This window comes from Nipponia nippon, unplaced genomic scaffold (genome assembly GCF_047370975.1).
Source record: "Nipponia nippon isolate SJK-2023a ecotype South Korea unplaced genomic scaffold, ASM4737097v1 scaffold_1, whole genome shotgun sequence".
Taxonomy (NCBI): domain Eukaryota; kingdom Metazoa; phylum Chordata; class Aves; order Pelecaniformes; family Threskiornithidae; genus Nipponia; species Nipponia nippon.
Genome location: NW_028262290.1, coordinates 160279427 through 160295197, shown reverse-complemented (window position 1 = coordinate 160295197; position 15771 = coordinate 160279427). Strand labels below are relative to the sequence as shown.

At 38.4% G+C, this 15771-nt stretch overlaps 1 protein-coding gene across 9 annotated transcripts in view; it reads right to left on the bottom strand.

The window, feature by feature from the left end:
• Nucleotides 1-218: 218 nt before the first annotated feature.
• PRKAG2 (protein kinase AMP-activated non-catalytic subunit gamma 2) overlaps nucleotides 219-15771 on the bottom strand; it is a 228908-nt gene continuing 213355 nt past the window's right edge. For all 9 annotated transcript variants that reach the window (XM_087730584.1, XM_087730609.1, XM_087730592.1 and 6 more), the window contains 8 exons: nucleotides 13785-13830; nucleotides 12890-12944; nucleotides 10876-11002; nucleotides 9954-10119; nucleotides 9565-9602; nucleotides 6478-6624; nucleotides 3960-4053; nucleotides 219-1341 (listed from right to left, as the gene is read on the bottom strand). In XM_087730584.1, the coding sequence (XP_087586710.1) occupies nucleotides 1310-1341; nucleotides 3960-4053; nucleotides 6478-6624; nucleotides 9565-9602; nucleotides 9954-10119; nucleotides 10876-11002; nucleotides 12890-12944; nucleotides 13785-13830 (705 nt within the window). In that variant the 3' untranslated portion in view covers nucleotides 219-1309. The remainder of the gene's footprint in view (nucleotides 1342-3959; nucleotides 4054-6477; nucleotides 6625-9564; nucleotides 9603-9953; nucleotides 10120-10875; nucleotides 11003-12889; nucleotides 12945-13784; nucleotides 13831-15771) is intronic.

The following is a 15771-nucleotide window of genomic DNA, read 5'->3' as shown; positions in this document are numbered from 1 at the left end:
CCTCCATGTTTATAAATGGAACAAATAACAGATCAATTTTGCTGCCATTATTCCAGTACAGGCTGGAAACACAGGAAAAAGTACTGCCTGCATTATGCCATTAGCGTAAGCCGCCTCTAAAGCCGAAGGAAAAGAAGAACGCTTCTATGCCTAGTTTACGCTAATCAGAATGCACGTACACGTATACATGCAAAAGAACTTGGCAAGAACTGCTGAAGACAAACTGATGTTGTAGGGTTTAATTTCTTCCATCTACAAGAATCTACAATTATAAAAGTCTCATCTTCAAACTTTACAGTACATTTACAGTAGCAAATACCCCACAGCTTTCCTCACTCCTCCACTGCTGTACAAGTCATATACAATAAAAAGTTTCGGTTTTGTTGTACAAACATCGTTTTACACTTTAATACAGACAAAAATATTGTTCTCTGGCACCTCATTTCCTCCACGGTGCCTGTGTGTTACAGTACGGAGCACTTTCGATCCACGCTTCTGAAATCTTCAGCTCAAGTAATACGGACTGATCAACAGGCCACAGCTTCTGCACCTCCACGGTTTTAAATAATGAGAAAATCTACCACTTGTCTGTATAACAATCAACAGTTTATTAATGGATATGGTGAAATTTTAGCTATCCACCAAAGATGTGTAAAAAATTGTCATGAAAGTAAAAATAAATAAAGCTGTTTTTAAAATCAGTCTTGGTTTACATCTCGGTTCAGAATGCAACATTTAACACAAAACTGTCATTGAAGTTTTAAAGAAGTCTACCGATATTCAAATTACAGCTTTTATGACAAATCTAATGAGAACTGAAACTGATTTGGTTTTAGGTTTAAAGACTTTCACATTCAAATACAGTGTCTCGTTTAGCACAACACTTCCTTTGACAGTGATGGGCAACAGTGATGACATATTGCTGTATTTTGACATAAGGCACTATGATATGAATATGCCATACACTTGCCTTATGTCACATATATCCATTGCTGACCAGTGACTTCTGTCAAATACAAAATGAAAAAGTTTCAGAATACAGTGCATTTTAATGAAGGACATCATGTGAAGTCTTCCAGCAAATGTTTTGAAGACATTTTGAAATACAAGCCTACATTTTAACATAAGCTTTTGTCATGCTGCTTTTTTTGCGACATCACTGGGGGAATAGACTCATCATCCATCACTAAGTCCCAATACACATTCTCAACCATCCTGCTCTCTTCTATTGCAGTCACAGTTCTTGAGACAAACTTGACCCAGAAACTTTGTTCAAGTTCTCCTACAAACGCGTACGCATTCACAGCAGTCATTCGCTTTCGTTCTCCTTTTGTTTGGCACCTGTTAACAGAAGAGGGAAAAAACACGCGTGATTCCCTTACGCACGTAGCCTTTGGCTTCTGGAAAAGCACGGCTCATTCTGAATGCTGCAACTTTGACCACGTTATCAGGATCTCAGTACTGGATACCATTTATAAGGAATACGCTGCAGGATTGCTAAATGCCGATGTGAACAGAGTGAGGAAGGCCTTGAGACCATTACTGCTTCTAACTCCGTGGGCAAGGTAGTCTGAGTAACTCTTCTGGGAAGTGACTAAAAGTGGCTTTGAAGATTCTCCCCAGCACAAAAATTTATTTAAAAAAAAAAAACCCAAACAACCAAAAAGCCACACCCCAAACCTGTCCCTCAGCTTAGAAGCCAAGCTTAATCATCATCACAGCCTCAAAAATGAAGTCCTGCTTGAGAATAAGCTGTATAAGAATTCAGTTTGACTACAGTTGATAGACCCATTTTTCCTGGCTCAGAGGCCGATTTTGCTTACACTAGGGATCCGAGAGACCTGTTCAGCAGGACTGTACAGCATCTTGCCTCTTCTCCAGCTACGCAAACTAGCCACATGCTGGGCAACGACTGAACCCTATGGTGAGCCTGGCTTCAGCATCCAACTCTAGAGAGCAAGAATCTCTTGCCAGCAACCTGGAGTTACTACTTGTAATGTACAATCAAACACTGAAAAATTCATTAAACACAGCCAGTTTTCTCATCACAACTGATACTTTCTTCCCCCTAACGTAAGCTGGTCTTAATTCCTGCCAGTCAGTAAATTTTCCTTTCTAGTCTGTGAAGAGAAATGGACGCTTTCAGGGCACGATTTTTCTGGTCGCTCTTCCGCATCCACTCTAAGAGGTAAATCATACTCCGGACTCTACAAACAAGATCTACACTGCAGACATCCTCACTTCATGAGACAAATCCCCATCTAAAATGGGGCAGTTGCCTGTGGAACTGCAATCTAACACCTAACTGCTCCTAAAAAAGCCTTCCCTCACCTCGTCTCTTCCCGTGAGTCTCCCGTGAGCCGGTTTAGTGTGCCAAACTGACAAAACTGCAGCTTTTTTGCTGGCTCAGTTTCCTGTTAGATCAATAGGTTAAAGCAGCTCACAGAGGGATCTCAGGAGCGTGGGTGCAGCCACACACTAAGTGCCAGGAGCACATGACCCAGAGCACGGGAGCAGGAGCTGCTCTTTTTAATTACAGAACACCGTTATATCAGCTCACAGAGTTGCAACTTAAGTGTCCATGTAATTCCAGTATAACAAAGCTCTTGGTTTGTCAGTGTCCAGATTCATCTTTTCTGTCTAAACTTTGCTCCGTTAACAGTAAGATCTACCCTCCTTGGATCCTTCTGCCCTCCAGTCATGGGGGAAACGACCTCCTCTGCCTGGAGAGGCACCGTCTGCCTGTCTTTACACCTCCCGCTTAGGAGGGACAGATACCCCTCCATTCTCTTCCTAGGCAATGAGCCCATTTGACCCAGGCCTTCGGGCTGACTTCTCATACTCATCCCTACCTTTCACAGAAAGCTGGGTTACTTGCTCTTCCAGGTCATTAAAAGGAACCAGATGCACTGACATAATACCTCCAGCAGTATCACTGATTTCTCCTTTTCAGAGGAGAAATCTTACTATTTTAAAAAGCTACATTAACATTTTTTTAAATCTACAGAGGAGAAGGACTTTTACATTATCATGTTATCTATCAGTGCAAGTAAGAGATCCCAGTTAAGCTCACATTTAGACTTCTTTTTTTGAAGGACCTAGCGAGCTGTGTTTGCTTAGTCTGATTTGTTTTGGAAGCAAAATCGTAATCCTCAAGACATTCTTTGTCTTCCTCTCAAAGAGAAAAAGAGGGCTTTGCTTTAGTTGTTGTGACACTGAAGTCATTTATGTGGTCAAAGTAAAGTTACAGCTGAGAACACAAAACAGGTTAGTAACTTGGGCAAAACTTAAAAAACAACCCAAACCAAAACCAACAAACAAAAACCCCAAACGCCCCTCCCTCCCTCCCAACCAACCAACATAAAAGTAGCAGAAATAAACCTATCGTTGGATACTCCTGTTAAAAGGAACCTGATCGTGTTTAGTAATACGCCAGAGATTAATAATGGAATAATTCTGGCGGCCTGGGGCGATGTCTCCGACACAGCCGTGCCAACCAAAACCCACAGCCGAGCCGGACGGCTGCGGGGCTCCGAGGAGGTGGCTTTGCAGAGCGAGTGGAAAGCACAGCTGCAGCCACACCAGGAGCACTTGGCCAGAGTACAGAAATTCAGGAAGGTGGGGAAGGCGCCCTGTTGTAGATGTTGTCTATACATGCAACTTTCAACTTCATCCTGTTTTTTGTGTTAAAACAAGACCTTTTTTTCTAAAAAGAAGATAGATGGACAGCAATGACTTTCACGAAGCTTTTGCGTGCATTCCTCAGTGAACAAAAGACTGACAGTTAATATTTTGTCAGCTTTTTCCTGAAGAGAAATGAAAAGCGTATTTAAGAACTATGATTAAACAGTTACAAAAGTGGAAAATAAAAAGTTCGTCATTGTCACATAAATTAAAACCTGCAGGGTGTACACACTACCAAATGACTTATGGCAACGCTCAGAAGGCAACATCCATACCTGCTGGTGTGAGTACCAAAGCTTGTAGAATGTCAGAAAGGGAGATGATACCCACAATGCTATCTGCTTCATTCACTACCACCAAACGATGAACCTGCAAAGCAGGGAAAATATTTTGAGATATTTGCCTGATTTAAAATAATAGCTAAAGCAAAGAAAAAAAAAAAATCTTAAAGTAATGCAGTATGAAGACAAGTAGAAAAAAAAGAATGGTTCAAAATGTTAGCAATACCAATCTCACGCAGCAGTACAAACATGCTTACCCTATGTAAATGAAAACTAGCGCATGTTTAAAAAGCGCACAGCTATCTGACATGGCAACAGAATCAGATTTGAAGTGACAGCTAAGCCAAGATCTAGGTCTTTAAAATACTTCTGCTCTCAAAAAGCGGCACTCACATCAAACACTTTTCCCCAACTTACTGGCTCTGCCCAACTCAGCCTGTGATCTCAAAAAAATGATATACAGTAATAAAACGAGGCTTCCTTCTGAAAAATACTTTCTCAACAGAGAGAGGCACAGCACTGGAACTTGTATCTTGACATGTCCAAGTTGGTTTTAACCTAATTTTTCTTGTAGGGCTACACAATTGAAACTGAGTGCCAGATTGGTTTTAAAATCCTCATGTCGCACAAAGACAGAAAAAAAGATTCAACTTAACCATGCAAACTCACTGTAGAGTTAATAAACACAAGGACACGGCTTGGAAGAAAGATTTATCAACAGTAAGACTGTACTTTTAAATAACAATTTCATCATTACAAATCTATTCTAGGAAACATTTTATACTACAAAACTTTTGTCCTAACTGTGGGGAAAGTAGGTGGATACTCCTGTATCCTGAGGCTCATCGGCCAGAGCAGGCTACAGCAGTGAAAGGCCCCTGCAGAACCAGGAGAGTGCCCTAATGTCAGTCCTGGCACCAGAGTCCACTGCAAGCGGGCACAGAGTTGTAGAACCTAAACATCGCAGTTAAACCAGCTCATAAGTAAGTGATCCTAAAAAGGATGTTTGTCAAAAGTTGAGAGCCTACTACGTGTTTACTTTTTACTTAAGTGAATTCTCTCTCTTCACTATTTTAAGTTCAAATAATCAGATATAATGGTGAACAAAGTGAAAAGAATTTTTCTCATCTTCTCACAGAGGTGATAGCAAGAAAGCTGCCTCAGTCTTGACTTAACAGATGGGTTAACTTATGGTTGAGGTCAACCACTTTGTTGCTAGTGAGACACAAGAAAAGAGGAGCTCTGAATTATTTGAACAGTCATACCCACCTGACACAGGGAGGAAACAACAAAGAGGGGGAAAGGGAGAGAAAATATTGTTGCGTTTTCTTTTTGATGAAACTATGCTGGTGACATTTTAGATGGGGTTATTAGTTTTTTGTATATGCATATATTTAATCATTTCATTCTTCTCTCAGTGTAATGAATTAAAGAAAAATGGACAGTGTAATTGTTTCATTTGTTTCATTTCCAGTAAGATCAAGCACTCATCTGGCTGCTAAAAATAGCTTCTAGTTTTGACTGACGCATTTTTACATATAACCTCACTATGTTTAGACTGAACCAAAAGGTAGGAGTTGCTCTTAAAACCCAAATGTCTAAAGCTTCTTAAGACAATAATAAAGTTATCCAAATTTGAAATCTGTATATCAGCAATGCTAAAATTATTCAATTTCAGGAAGAAGCTCAAGCAAATGCAGAAAGTTACAAGAAAAAATTGCCTAATGGAGGTTCTATGGGGTTATTAAGGAAGTGGAAGTTTTACTCATATCAAGTATATGCATGGTTACAGCCCTGAAGATGGAAAAAAAAAAAAAATCTTGTAATTGAAGAAGCTAAAGCATCTAAATGGAGTTGATCAAACCTTGGAGACAACTGAAACTGGTAATACTGATTTTCTTCTGCGGAGAGGAGGAAGACCTACATACTCAATTCACCTCCTTGTGTAAGAAAGTTCCTAGTACTAACAAACAAGATAAACAGCACCAAAAGACTGGGAAGCACACAGATAAATCATTTACAAGAGCAGTTAGCGAAGGCTTCTTCACAAGAATTTATTTTCTGGCCCTGTTTCACAGTATTTGTACGAGAGCAGTGCAGGACTCCGTATGCATTCACTAATTGTACCCATTCAATTTCCTGAACAATACGCCAATCAACCTAGCTATAAGCTAGAGTTTAAAGAATTATTTGTCCGAAAAACTTGTGGCAGGCTTGGAAGAAACTTGATTCTTTCAAAGCAGCTTTGCATTCAGTTCCGTTAATGTCATAAAACAGAAACGCAAATAACCCAGTATTATTACACGTGTACTGTACAATATTTTGCACATCCCTACAAGCATCTATAATCTAAGTCTATAAAGCAAACTGATACCCAACACATGTAGTTATGAAAAAAAATACTTTCACCAAGTAACCAAAATAACTTAGAAAGGATAAATTTCTACTATTTATTAGTTTGGCAATACAACTTTTAACTTACAGTAAAGGGAAAAATAGAAAGTGAACTCACCTCAGCCTTCACTATTCTATCCACAATGGTCTCCAGTGTTTCCAGCATACTACACTTTACAACACCTTCAAAATACTGAGAACGGTGCTGTAGGGCTTGCGTCACCGTGATATCTAGGTTATTATATGTTTTTTCAGCAGCAAGATTCTGGAAAAAAAAAAAAGGCACATAACACATCTTAGTACTTAGTAATAAAGTACTCAACAAAGTAAATATTTTGGCATCAAGTAGATACACATTTCTGGTGTAAATTGAGCCTATTCCAAGTCACATATCAAACAAGGCAGATGCTCTTCAGCTTCAGTTTTTGGGAACAGTCAAGCATGCAATTATGTTAAACACCATATGACAGACTGGGCTAACTGATAAAACTGTTTTGTGATATGCATTAGGCCAATGAAAATCTCCTTACTTTGCTATCTGATATTTGGCTTGATGTCACTCATCCTGCTTTTGCCATGAGTAGAAAACATAAAGATGAAGTTCTACCGATTTTAGAATATACAATTTGTTTGTTTGTTTGTTTTTCATAGGATAGGGGAGGACACCAGCTGCTCTGAATACCACCCATGAAGTAGATCTTGGTGGAGATCTAAGTAGAGAACAAATTAAAGATTTTCTTCACCTTTCTTATTTGTGGGCTCAAGCTCCCTCTCCTGGACTGTGCTGGCACTGCCATTAGACAACAATTCTTTGTGTGTGTGTACATATATTTTAATAAGTACTATAAAAATAATGTAAGTGAAAATCCATCACCACCACTGAACGGACGAAGATTAGAAGAGTTTGAAAGCTGACATTCTCAACTTTCATTTTAAGAATAGGACCATGCTTGTAGCAAGAGGACTTGGTCCAGACCAGCAAAAGCTTTCCTTGTAGGTAAGACCATAGCGATATTTTAATAGTGTTGGCACATCCTGGCCTATTGATTTTGTGTACTGAAGCACTGAAGGACGAACAAAGACAGAGCTTTAAAATGAAAACACTGGACCAAGCAATAAAATGAGATTAATTTTGGCTAGAATATACTGTGATTGGTCAAGTTTTTGGATTGAATTGCACTGGACTTGACAAGATAGGTTTGAGATGATCATGAAGATACAAGCAGTTTTAGTTAACTCATTTAACTAATTCCTAATGAAGGACATTAGGAGAACACAAAAAGCCTCTGCAAACTGAAGTCACCCTACCCGCAATAATTAGTGTAATATAAAGCTATTTCTATACCATTACACCAGTCCCAGCTTTTTCCCAGAACCTGAAAATGAATTCAGAACTGTATTAAAATGAAAAGAAAGGGGGGGGGGGGGGGGGGCGGGGGAATCTATCAACTTAGCCAGCGGTACATACATGCATTACTTAAAACACTGATTTAACTAAGCATATTAGCCACATGGTTTAAAGTTAAAAATCATCAGCTGAATCTTGCGAATTCTATGCTTATTGAAAGATCAGATTATACATTTCAGATTTTTTTTTTCTTCTTTTAAAGCTTGAAGAGCAGGTTGAAGCAGACTGATGACAAACTGGAAGCCTCGGAGGGGATTATCTTTTAAGAATAGAAGCTAACAGGCAAAGCAAATGAAGTATTACATATCTTCAAACTGCTTTATCGTAAAGATATTGAAGAGTACATCCACATTCAAACCCAGATGATGTTCAGGGATGCCATACCACCAAGAACAAAATATCTCTTTTCCCCCATTTAATAAGCAAATTAGTAGATGTGAGGAAAATCTGAAATCATCAATAGATGCCCTAACTCTTTCCCACGTTACTAGCTGGGAGCAAACAATTATATCCTAAAGCCTTTGTGGTGATTTTTTTTTTCTGATCCCAATACATAATTTTTCCAAAGAAATGATCCAGCGTCTCTAAAAATCCTATAATTTTTTGTTGCCCCATCAGTTAAAACAAGAAAAGGAGTGAAAAACATAAGCAACCCTCTTCCTTTTGGTGTCTTTCTGAAAAAGAACGGGTAATAAAGGAAACACGTCCTGCCTCAAAGTCTAATGCAGTTACAAAAGAAATTGAAACACTGAACCCACCAACTGTGAAATGTCCTTGTCTTTGATATGTTAGCTCAACTCTTGCTACAGGTACTACCTATTCCCTGACCAGCCTTTATGGCAGAACAGGATCTTACACCGCAGAGAATCCCAAAGAACAAAAAGACAAACGCCTAGAAAAGACAGGCAACAACAGTGCCATTGCAAAATTTTCAGTATTAAAAGCACTGTTTGCAGCCAGAGATATTTAGAAGCTTAAAGTATTTCCATTTGGGACTATTCTCCATATTTCTGAAAGCATTCTATACAGCGTTTCAGACATCTGGATTCTTCATTAGCACTAGCAGGTTGGTGGAATAAGCAACTTGGGCACTTAAATCTCTAAAAAATAATGTAGCTATCAGAAGTTCCAATTAGAAGGCAGGTGCATACAGCTAGGAGGGGACAGGGATAAAAAAAACCCCTAAATACATTTTTCAAGTGTCTGAAGACTACAAGAACAGAAGAGCCCTTGCTCTCCAAGGCTGGCAAATCAGGGCATGAATCTGACTGCGCTGTTGTACTCCTAAGGGAAAACCAGAAACAGTGGCCTGAATTAGGTCTAAATCAGAAGGAATACAGATGCAATGCTCCGGAGTCAGACTCACACAAAGAAATGGGCCAAGTAGTTTTAATTCCCTGAGAAGATCAAGTTGTACGAAGGACCCAGACTGCATGAAGAAATCTGCATTCTCTTTGAAAACAGACCATGGAATGGCAGTAGCTGGGAAAAGGAAGTCCAAGCTCAAAACCAGAAACAAACATAAAAAGCCTATGCCTTCTTTTTGTAATAGTACAGCCAGATCTAATTTTGGGTAACATCCAGAGCAGTAGATGCCTGTGAGCAAGAAGTGTTACTAAGGATAGCTTAAATAAAAAATGATAGTAAAAACAACGCTGTGCATGGTGAACTGAATCTGGTTTATTCCATTTGTTAACTAAAGCCTAAGGAAAAAAATATCCCAAACTGACCTATTAACAAATTAATTTCCAAGTGCTTACTGCCTATACAATATTTAAATAGAAGAGATATACTTACTATTACATCAAATTTGGAATAAATATCTACAACTTTTCCTAAAAAGAAAATCAAAAGTTAATAAAGTGCTTAAAATACAAAATTATTTTTCTTGCTTCCTGCTTTCTTTTGTTATCTTATAATTACACAGAAAGAAGACAAGACAGGTCAAGAAGGAAAGATAGAAAAAACCACAAACAACCCACCAAACCATGAAGTCCTTCCAAGCCTATCAGCCTACATCTTGCATAAATATTTCTTTATATTCCCTTTCTCCTCCCACCTTTTTTTTTTTTTTTTTTTTTTAATTCTTTCTCCTCCTTCCCCTTCCCCCCAGCCCCCCAGATCAATCCAGGGTTCAGCACCAATTATCTTACCACACTTTTGCATGTAGAAGACCCAACACACACCTGACTCATCCACAACAGGTAATGCCGATATCCTTCTCTCTACAAATATATTCAAGGCTTTAATGATAGGAGTGTCTGGATGTATGAAGGCAATGTTGTGGTAAGTTCCTATTCCAAGTTCATCCAGATTCTTCTTCATAAAGGCAGGCTTTGGCATCTCTGACATCTAGGACAGTCAGAATGAATGTATTTAGAGCGCAGTTTTCTGCACCTACCATGTTTTTGACACCTACCATGTTTCCATATGATTGGTCTATCCATCTACAGACTCCAACTGATTGTTACATCTGCTACTAGATTAACGTAAAGCCGAACCAAGCTCAGATCTAGAAGCATTACTTCTGTTCAAAGCTCTAAATTACAAGTATGTAACTAAGTTTTTGCAACAAAGTTTTTTTGCTTATGTATTTATTTTTGTAGTAACCCATCACTAAAACCTTTTGATCCTAAGCTATGTCATTCCCACTGAAACTCAAGAGAGAAGACAGCAAAACATACTATATATATACTGGATGCTTATTTTTAACTCCTGTTGCTTTGTTTGGTCTCCTATTCATTCTTGAGACTGACATAAGCTACAGGGAGTAACAATTCTCTCGTTTGTGGGAGACAATTAATTTTCCTATTCATGTAAACAAGCTTCTGAAGCTGAGTAGATCTTCCAGAAAGGACAGCAAACTACTCAAATAGCCAAGGCAAGTCCTTGGTGTTTAGGTTTCTTTAAATGACTAAAGCAAAGTAAAGGTAATGTACAGGTCCTACATCAAGCTTTAATTCCTCTCTTATCAAAAAAAGATATGCACAGACACAATGAATATGGAAGTTTATCAAGAAGTTTCTGTACTAAGACTTAAATTACTTAAGGATGTCTAGCGCGGAGGGGGGTGGAAATCAGTTAAGCAAAGCATAACTAAATACTTACAAAAAGCTGGAGGAACTTGAGGATTCTTTTATGGGTAAGTATATAAAGTGCATTTCCACTGACGGGATCTATAACTGGCAATCTGTGGATTTTGTTTTTGATCAATGAATATACAGCATCAAAAAGGCTGAGGAGAAAAACATTAATTTTTTTTAATGAATTCTAGCTGACAATGAGTAATATCAAGTGATATATACGCATATTTACAACCCCCCATGAAGTGCATATCATGAGTAATTACTTGTATTATCTTTAACGTTATAGAAAACAGAAGTTAAGGGATCTCAGATTAACTTTTGCAGCTGGTAAAACACATCACCAACAATATGCTCATGAACATCTAAAACCAGTATGAAAATGTGATGGAAAGTGACTTTTTGTGGTAGAAAGTAGAGCAGAAATATTTCTTCACAAGTGTAAACTGTTTTTCCAGTGAGTGCTGTGCTCACAGTATCCCTGCACTCAGAATGGATATTTGTTCATAGACAGACAAACAGTAAAAATAGTGTTCTTGCACTTAAGGCATCTCAGTCCCAAACTTCTGTAACATTTTCTAGGAAGAGCATTTTTATGAGGAAGTGCATATATGCAATTAAGCCAAAACAATTATCTAATCATTTCACTTAATTATCACTGGGGATTGGCACAAAGTTATTCTCAGGAGATCCGAAACATTGCTCCAGACATTGCAGGCTACAATTTACCAATACTCCAACCTATGCAAGTCTGCTCTTCTTGCAAATAACATTTTTTTTCCCCCTTGGTCCTAGTAAGACTAGGATAAAACAGCTGACCACCAACTGCAAAAAATTACTAAGTAATAAAGTTAGTAAAACTTTGATAAATGCCTACTTGCTGGAGTAGGCTTCTTCCCACACACAATAAACTCTATGTTCCGAGTCCATTACAGGGATGAACTGTCCCCATTTGATACCCATGGAGTCAAGACTCCCACCATTGCGCTGTAGATTCCACTCCTGGAGTAAGCATTTAACTACTCCTAAGTGCTGCAGTCTGATTGCCACAGAACCCCAGTCCATTTCTGGACCAGGTCTTAAGTTGACTTGCTGTATCCTTTTGTACACGTCCTACTGCATCTTCTTTATTGCAATACTTCTCTTGCTGCACTTTTTGCTGAAAGCAATTATACTATTTTGTTGTCTTAACGATATTCTTTGCAACCAGCTACCATTCAAAATACATTCCTCATAACTTATTCATGACTTAGTGGCAATTCTGCTGAGGATACAGTATATCATTACTTTGAGGTAATCACTAGAGTTCCCTTCACCAGTTTCCTTTGACTGGGCATAAGCAACCCCATGCCACAAACGAAAAGCAAGAATCAGGACTTCACTCTCCGGTTCAGCAGTTAAGAAGTACTCAAGTTGTTAAGTGATCAACTAAAACTCTCTCTCAAGTTCCCTTCGGTAAATAAGGTATAATGGCAGTTTAAAAGCTATTTCTTTCAAATTCCATCAAGAAGAAAAGGATGGTCATTTATCTTTTAAGGAACACAGCCTAGTAGTGGAGCAGAACAAAGCACAGAGATATTGTCTTTTCTTTAGGTAAGGAAAGCTACTTTCATTAAAAAGTACTGTAAGTTTTCAATTCCTGTGATTGCTGAGAACAAGACAGCTGAAAGGCTCTGTACAGTTTTTGATTTTCATGAAACAAACATGACTTGCAGGCCAGCTTGAAGGGTGATCATGTTGCCTTTTTTGCATATTTTTGGCAATTAATTTTGATCCATCCTAGTTCATTTACCAGAACAGTTACACTGATAAAAGACAAAAGTTAAACTAAAAATTGTCGTCTTTGGATAATTAAAAAAGTCCTCACTCGCGATAAAAAGCTCCCACACCTTCTTGATTGTATTAAAAGACAGTTCTTCATTATTGTACTCAAGAAACAATTTATATTGTAAACTAATTATATAAAAGAAGCCTTAAATTCAGTGTTGAGATGGAGTTAGTTTATTTCAAGTTAAGCAGACCGAAAAGCAAAATCCTACCTTGCATCTGGGGAGATGTTCACTAAAGGTTTAAATGTCTCTTGTAAATAAAGCTCTGTGTATAGAAAATTAATAGACCGTTACCAATTTATATGAAAACATTAGCTTTTTTATGAAAGCATTTTATGAATTCATTTGTACAAAACTAAAGCGGAAGAAAGAGAGCAATATATACAGTTACTTTAGATATTCTACCACTTATGCACGTTCCTCTATACTGACACTGAAGAGAGAAAAGTTTTAAAAGTGGGACTAAACTGATTACCACCAGAGGTCACTGCGACAACAGCAAATAATTCTTTACCGGTTCCTTTTCTGAGAGGGTCTGCTGCATAGAGTACTTCTATATTATTGCACGGCATATAGGTTTTTGTTTTGGGTTTTTTTTGTTGTTTTTTTTTTTTTTTTTACATAAAGCTTCCTCCCTGCACCCAGCACTTCTGTTCACACCCAGCACGTTCTATGAATTTCTAATCACATCACGCAATCCTCTCAGGCGTAGCTTGTTGCTCGTCCATCAGTTCACTCAATACATAGGGTCATCCATTCATTCTGCATCCTGGCTCAGGTACATTTCCATTCCACATATACTCATCAGCTCTACAGCCATACACGCCACCTTACGCCAGTTTCTTTTTTTCTTTCTTAAAGAGTGAGATGGTACTAATCATGAACCAGTGGCAAAGTAGTATACAGCCCAGATCACTCTAGTCCACATACTGTTTCAGGTAGAAAAATAAGCAGCAGGACCAAATGGACAAGCTTTTACTATTCCTGCTTTCATTAAAAAGTATGTGGAGAGAGACAAGATAAGTCTAGGATTAATTAAAAATCCACTATACTGAAAAATCATTAGAACACTTTAAATTATTAACCAAGTAGTAAATATTCTTACCCCTCCAGGTTTCTATCTTGTGCTCCTCCAATTCATAAATCTGAACCTACAACGGGTAGATGGAAAGTTTAGCTTGAAGTATTAATTTTAAACCCCAAATCATTAACAATATCATAAATGTCTGAATAATTTCCTTACATTTCATTCCAGGCAATCTAACAGAGCAAGAACAGTCCAGAATAACACTTCTTGGCAATAACAAGAGGAAAGGGTGCAATCCTGCTCAGTGCAGAGTACCATAGTGGACCTATCATTTCAGGGGACAGGGAAGATCTTTCACCTGCCTAGGCTTGTAGTCTAGACCTCTTCTAGACTCAAAGGCATCTCCTCGGTAATTTATCTCACCTTAAAGCAATCATGCCAGAGTAAACCCTCTGATGATTCCTCACAGACCCACACCAGTAAAAAGCTTACCCTGATTACTTAACTCCTTAATGCTAACAGAGATGAATTTTACTGTTACTTGATTACGAAGAAGCAAGAGCACTTGGTTTAGTGCTCAGTTCAATCACAAGAACCAACATTGTATTCCCCGCCCCCACCAAGTTTAATCTTTTACTGATGTTACATTCTTCAAATGTTTTCAGACACTGCATCTAAGCCATGCATACTCTCAGCGTTTCTCCTGTGCCAACAACGTTGCTCATCTGACCTGTGTTCAGCTGGTCCCGGGAACCAAACAGCCAAAAAAAAAGTTACAAAAATGTTATTAGTTTTCTGCTGGTTTAGCTCCCTTAACTGGCTCACAAAAAGGACAGGCAAATGATACCGGACAAAGGATGCAGCAAGTCTGCACCTTTTGATGGCAGCTTATCATCAGATCAGCAATAACATCAAACCACCCTCACGAGTCCAGTCTTTGAAGTTTAAAACAAAACAAAACCAAAAAAGACACAGTCACATCACCAACTTCCTGCTGTTCAGCAGCTATTTCACAAAGTTCTTTGTCAAAAGATTGTATAAGCTCCCTACAGTACCTCCTTCCACCTTGCTGATGGCTTTCTAAAAATGTTTCAGATGTGAAAGCTACCCTTCTCTAAAGGTATCAAGCTGCAAGCCAGCCACCTGTAACAGTGACTGCCGTCGCTATAGCCTAGGCCAGCGGCGCCTGTCATCCCTTACATGGCTCTTCTCTGTCAGGTACCTCTGCAAACGCTGCTGAAGCTGAAGAGTTCATAGGTGAAGGGTAGAAGTCTCCACAAAGCCTACTGCATTTATCTTTCAGCTAAAGGAGACTACACTTAGATTACGCTCTGGAATTAGAATCCTTTGAAGAGTGTAAGGGAATGTTAAATTGATATACTGTAATTGGACTACTCAAATATAGCATTTTTAGATAACATAAAAGATACCTACGTAAGTAAGTTAAATCATCTTTTAGGGCACTTAAAAAGGCAGTTAAGATGGTGGAGTGCTGTTCAGAAGATCTACTGAAGTGATCAGAAGAAAGGAGACCACTTTAGATGCTGACAAGATGAAGCTAAACCTAGTTCTTTGACCACCCTATAGGGAGAAACTACCTGAATGTTCCTCTTCAATCATTTTAAGATATTCTCCAGTACATGAACAGCAACATGCTTCACACTGTATGTGATGTGATGCATTTAGAAAGAGTGACTAAAATACTTGAAAGTTATATTTTCAGCATAATTTTACCTATTGAGACTAGAGCATTCCCTGATGGAACATTATTTTAACTTTTTTTTTTTTAGTAGAAGACTGCATCAATCACTTAAGTCAAATGGTGTCACTTCTCAGCTATTCCTCCTTACTGCTGCCATTTTAAGCACATCCTATGGAATAGGATGTTAGACAACATAAACAGGAGTGACAACAGTTAGACCCTAGGTAAAGTTACATGGAAAAATTGGTAGTATTGGGGTTGATGGTCATTACAATATGGAAACCATTTTAAGAAAGTTACCAGTGTGCAATCACTTCTCATTTGCTTCTCCCCCCACCCCTTGTAAATCCCCAGGGGAAAAAA